General features: G+C 38.2%; 1 protein-coding gene across 1 annotated transcript; it reads right to left on the minus strand.

Annotated features, from left to right (window-relative positions):
- Positions 1-1491: 1491 nt before the first annotated feature.
- LOC103212418 (olfactory receptor 7D4-like) lies at positions 1492-2487 on the minus strand. Its single transcript, XM_007958396.2, has one exon. It carries the CDS (start codon positions 2428-2430, stop codon positions 1492-1494), a length of 939 nt encoding a protein of 312 aa, XP_007956587.1. The 5' UTR covers positions 2431-2487.
- Positions 2488-5683: the final 3196 nt, after the last annotated feature.

Genomic DNA, 5683 nt, shown 5'->3' on the forward strand with positions numbered 1-5683 from the left:
TCCTTTCATGGTTCTTTTAATATTCATCACTGTTTTATCAACTGTTTTCATTTTTGTTACCCTCAAATGAAGACACTGATCTTGCTTTGAGTGCAAGCAATTTACTTGAAGAAGCAAGAAATACGAATGAGATAGAGAAGTGACACAGGAAAGGGTATGCATCCAATAAAGCTTGAATTAAGTCAACTACACACAATGAGTGAGAAGAGTTTTCATCTTGTGGGGAAATTTTGGAAAATGTGGAAAATCCACACCTCAGAATTACCCCATGTAGTGGTATATACCACAGCTGTCAATGAAGGACTACCCCTGGAAGTACATAATTCCTGGTAACTTCTGCCACCATGCATTGAGCAAAGTTGATTCCAGCTGGTGATTTCCATTGGTAGTCAGTCTAGTCTGCAATAGAAATCATGAGTGGACCCTAGAAAATATGGGAGGAGCATTGGCAGCACCTACTACTCCAACCTTCACCGGGCAAACAATTGCACCAGTATTCTTCTCAAAAGTGAATTTCGGAATGCATTCCACTAATGTGTAACTTCCTTTCTGATGACACCTCCAGAGAGATTCAGAAATTTAAACCATGTGAGAGAACAACTCTTATTTCACTGTATTCATTATTACATGATTTAGGATCCTGGGTGAGGGGTAATATCTGAAAACTGCAGTGAAGAGATATGAAGGTAAAATCAAATAATGAAAGATGAAAGGAAAAAGAAGAAGGAAGGGAAGAAAGAAAAGAAACAAAAAAGGGCCACAAATAATGAATAAATGTCTCACATTGTCCCAGGCAGTATATTGCTATGAATAATCTGAAAAAAAAAAAAAAAATCAGTCACATCTAGATTCCCACTCTGGAAGTTGAGAACCACATCATTGTTCTTATGCAAAGTAGAATAGCAAAGTTTAGAGTATGAGCTCAGTGATAGATTGTCAGGTTTGAATCCATCTCAGTCTCCAACTCTTCCCTGAAAAAAATGGGGTGAATGAGAATATATCCCAAAGAAATGTCATAGTTAAATGAAATCACATACATAAAGTAATGATCACAGTCCAGATATGACAAGCACTGGGTTATGATTATTGGATGATATTAATTTTATTTCTTTCCAGTAAAAACACATGCATAATGAAATTAAGGTAAAAAGTATAAATGTCTGAGAAATTAATCTTTGGGGAAACCATGTCTGCACTGACATGATAAATGTTGCAAACCTAAGGTAGGACTATTCAGGAGTGGCCAAAAGAAGGCTGACCAAAGGAAGAACTTTATGAACAGCATATGAAAAAGGAGAATCAAAAAGAAATACTGAGGAAAGAGTTAAGAGAAAATGGTGCAATAACAAGTAAAAAGTAAAGTAATAAGTGCTTTGGGAATAGAAGAAATGACGCATGTCTTTTGGGGAAGAAAACTAATCTGGATATTTAGATTCATGACATCTGGCTTTGGAGACCATGAGACCCATTTTGTCCTGAGACTAGTGACCATTATGGACAAGAGGTTGCTCTACTGAGGAGTCTTCCCAGGGCTTGCATCACATCCTTGTTCCTTAGGGTGTAAATGAAAGGGTTCAGCATGGGTGTGACCACAGTGTACAGCACTGAGGCAATAGAGATTCTCTGAGAAGAATGGGTCAAAGCAGAACTGAGGTAGACCCCAAAGCCTGTCCCATAAAACAAGAAGACCACAGACAGGTGAGACACACAGGTGGAAAATGCCTTATACTTGCCCCCAGCAGAGGATATTCTCATTAAGGAAGAGATAATCTGAGAGTAAGAAAAGAGGATTCCACTGAGGGGCAACGCAGCCAGCAGGGTAGCCGCCACATATAAGACGATGCTATTGATGAGGATGTCAGAGCAGGCTATTTTGATAATCAAAACCAATTCACAGAAGAAATGTGGAATTTCTGTGCCTATGCAAAAAGTAAGCCGCATCATCAGTAGAGTGTGAAGCAAGGGTGCCAAGAACATGATGACCCAAGACATCAGAACCAGCAAGCCACAGAGTCTAGGGTTCATGATGATTGTGTAGTGCAGAGGGTGGCAAATGGCCACAAACCGGTCATAGGCCATCACAGCCAGCAGAAAATTATCCATTCCAGAAAAAGTCATCAAGAAATACATCTGCGTAAGACATCCTATATACGAAATGTCTTTGCTCTGCGTCTGAATATTCACCAGGATCTTTGGGACTGTGGTCATAATAAAACAGATGTCAACAAAGGACAGGTTAGAGAGGAAGAAGTACATGGGAGTGTGGAGGTGAGAGTCAAAGATAATGGCCAGGATGATGAGCAGGTTCCCGAGCACAGCAGTCAAGTACATGGACAGGAAGAGTCCAAAGAAGAGGGGTTGAAATTCAGGATCCTCTGAGAGGCCCAGCAGGAGGAATTCTGAAATGTTTGTTTGGTTTTCTGATTCCATATAGCTAGTGTGTAGGCTGGAGAGAAAGGTGAAAGCAATGTTCAGTGAATAGCCAACTGGTATGCTAGCTAGTCATCACCTTTCCAATACCACTTGTGTTCATTGTTGAGTACTTCCAATGACAGTGACTCAGTCACAGGTAACCCATTTCCATTTTAAATGTATATTATGATTTATACTCTAGCAGAAATCTCTCTTTTTGTAGCTTCCCTTCACGGACTCTAATTCTCCTCTTTGAATCTATGCACATAAACCATTTTTTTCTTTGACATCTCCCTTCCAAGCTAATTGGAAACATGTCATGTGAACTGGTTAGTATGTTCTCTCTGCTGATAATCTCCAAACTTACTTCATTCTGGTACTTTTATGTTAATGAGTAAAGGTCACCTGAGTTGAAAATCCATGTCTTAAATGTGACCTGGCTCTTCTTATTGATTAGATATTAACTATTATTTTTATTATTTATGAATGTAATAGTATTTTCCTCTGTTGTTCATATCTTTTGTGCACATTTCTTTGTCTTCCTGAGACATTAGCTCTTGGTGATTTATTTTTTTTCTTTTTTAAAAATTTTGTCATTGCCATTACCTTATTTGTGAGGTTTAGAAATGGCTTTGTGAACAGAAAGATCTCAATTAATAATTGCTATCATTATTATTATTAATCTGTTCCCTTTATGACAATTGTTTTGCAGATATAATTTTCCCAAGCTTCAGTATTAAGCTGTGATTTCAAAACTGGATGTTTGAATTATATTGCCTGAAATAGGAATTTGGTTCTACCAATTTACCACCTGTGTGACCTTGAGAAAATTACTTAATCTCTCTGAGCTGCATATATCCCATCTCTCCAGTGGGAGTGTTGTTGTTGTTGTTGTTATGTGCTACTGAGTCAGACCCTACTCATAGCTATCCCTCCTTGGGTTGCTGAGGCAGTGTCACTATGGAAGTAGATTGCCCAACCTTCCTTCCAAGGAGTGGTTGGTGGGTTTGAACCGCCAGCCTTCTGGTTAGCAGTCAAGTGCCTTAGGCACTATGCTACCAGAGCTCCTTAAATATCATCTGCATAATAAAGCTGATGAGTGAATTAAATGAGATGATACATGTACTTTTTCTAATGTAGGGCCTGTGACATGCAGTGGGCACTTGATAAGTGTGAGCTTCTGTTTTTATCACAGCAATAAACCTGTCTTGCATGTCTATCATTTCTCAGTATCCATCTTGAATTAGGGGAGCAATCAAAGATGGAATTGTCATCGTTATAAACACATCAGGTGTGTTACCTCTTTTGACATCCATGCAGCACTTCTAATTACTGAAGATCCTTACAGCTGCTTTCAGAGACCACCTGCCAGATGGATTCTTTCAAGAAGTAGAAAAGGCATGTGGACATGTAGATAAGAGGAGAAAATAAAAGCACACAAACATTAATATCAAACACAAGACATGTGTGAGTGCATGCTCAAGTGTACACACTCTTGATTGAGGGTGTGTTGTATTAAAATCAGTAAAATTAATTACTGATTAACAACAACAACAACAAAATTAATTACAAGGAATATGATGGATAGTTAGATTTAAAATATTAAAAGCTTCTATTTGTTGTTGTTATGTGCCGTCGAGTCGGACCCGACTCATAGCGACCCCTCCTTGGGTTTCCAAGACAGTATTACTACAGAAGTAGATTGCCCCATCTTCCTTCCGAGGAGAGGCTGGTGGGCTTGAACCACCAGCCTTCTGGTTAGCAGTCAAGTGCCTTAGGCACTATGCTACCAGAGCTCAGTACATCATACTAAGTAGTAAGTAAAACTTATGTACATACTAAGTAAAACTTATGATTTGAAAATAAGTATTTTCATTTTCCATTAAAAAAAAGTATTTTCCATGCATAAAGAATGATAATTAATTAAAAAGAGGAAAATATCTTTGAGGGCATATAATTTAGTCTGGGGAGGTGTACAGAGAAGGATTCTTTGAAATAGGATTATTTCAGCTGAGAGAAGAAGAATGGGCAGTTGTCAGTCAGAGGAAATAAGGAAAGGACAAACATAATAGACTGAGAGAACATAAGTCTTGGTTGTCCTGTGAGCAGTGAGCTTCTTAATGGAAGGGATGTGAGAGGTCAGTGAGATGGAAAGCAGAGAATGAGAGATAGAGAGGACAGGGTTGTGGGGCTCACAAACGGAGCATCTAGAACTATTCCTTGATGTGTGTCTCACATGATTCATTTTATGTTGACTTGTGAGTCAGAGTTTGAGATTTTGTTTCTCATCACTGCCTTAGCCCAATACCAAATGAGTGTTTTAAAACCACAGCCAACAGGATAATCTACATTCAAATACTAAAATACTTGTGCTAAATTCACCAGTCATTGCTCAGAAGGAAGGTTGGGCAATCTACTTCTATAGTGATACTGCCTCGGAAACCAAAGGAGGGGTTGCTGTGAGTCGGTTCAGACTCGATGGCACGTAACAATAACAACAACAAATTCATGTATAAACCAAAGCAATCTAGTCCCATGTTTGTCATTTTCCTGAAAATTTAAGATGAGAAAGAAATAAGTCTAAATACTAAAACTTCATAAATAATTATACTATTTGCAGATGATACTGTAGCTAGGGAGAAACACCACACACAAAAGAATAGATTTTGTAAGGATTGTCAATAATTTAAGGAGCTCTGGTGGCCCGGTATCTAAGGCATTTAACGGCTAGCCAGAAGGTTAATGGTTCAAACCCACCTACCACTCCATGGAAGGAAGATGGGGCAATCTACTTCCATGAAGATTTACCCCCTTGTCCATTCCTTAAAAAGTTGGAAATAAAAATTCCATTTAAGCCAACAATCCCATTACTAGGTATATAGCCTAAAGAAGTGAGAGCCAGAACACAAATAAATGTATACACACCCATGTTCATCACAGCACTACCCACAATAGCAAAGAGATGGAAACAACCTAAATGTACATGAAAAGAGAAATGGATAACCAAACTATGCTATATACACACAATGGAATACTATTAAACACTAAACAATAATGTAGAATTTGAAAAACACCAAATAACATGGATGAACTTGGAGGACATTATGCTGAATGAAAAAAGTCAATCACAGAAGGACAAATATTGTATTAGTCCACTATTGTAAAAAGCCAAAGGAAGGTTTATATGTAGAAGGGGACTCTCTTTATTTGTTACCAGAGAAGTGGGGGGTATTCCTAGACAGATTGGGGGAAAAAAGAAAGAAAAAAAAAA

Source organism: Orycteropus afer, unplaced genomic scaffold, assembly GCF_000298275.1.
Source record: "Orycteropus afer afer isolate SDZICR_OR568_19922 unplaced genomic scaffold, OryAfe1.0 scaffold00960, whole genome shotgun sequence".
NCBI classification, from domain to species: Eukaryota; Metazoa; Chordata; class Mammalia; order Tubulidentata; family Orycteropodidae; genus Orycteropus; species Orycteropus afer.

Excerpts from the sequence above, each read along its gene's own strand:
- LOC103212418 (XM_007958396.2), bottom strand. The coding sequence starts at position 2,430 with ATGGAATCAGAAAACCAAACAAACATTTCAGAATTCCTCCTGCTGGGC.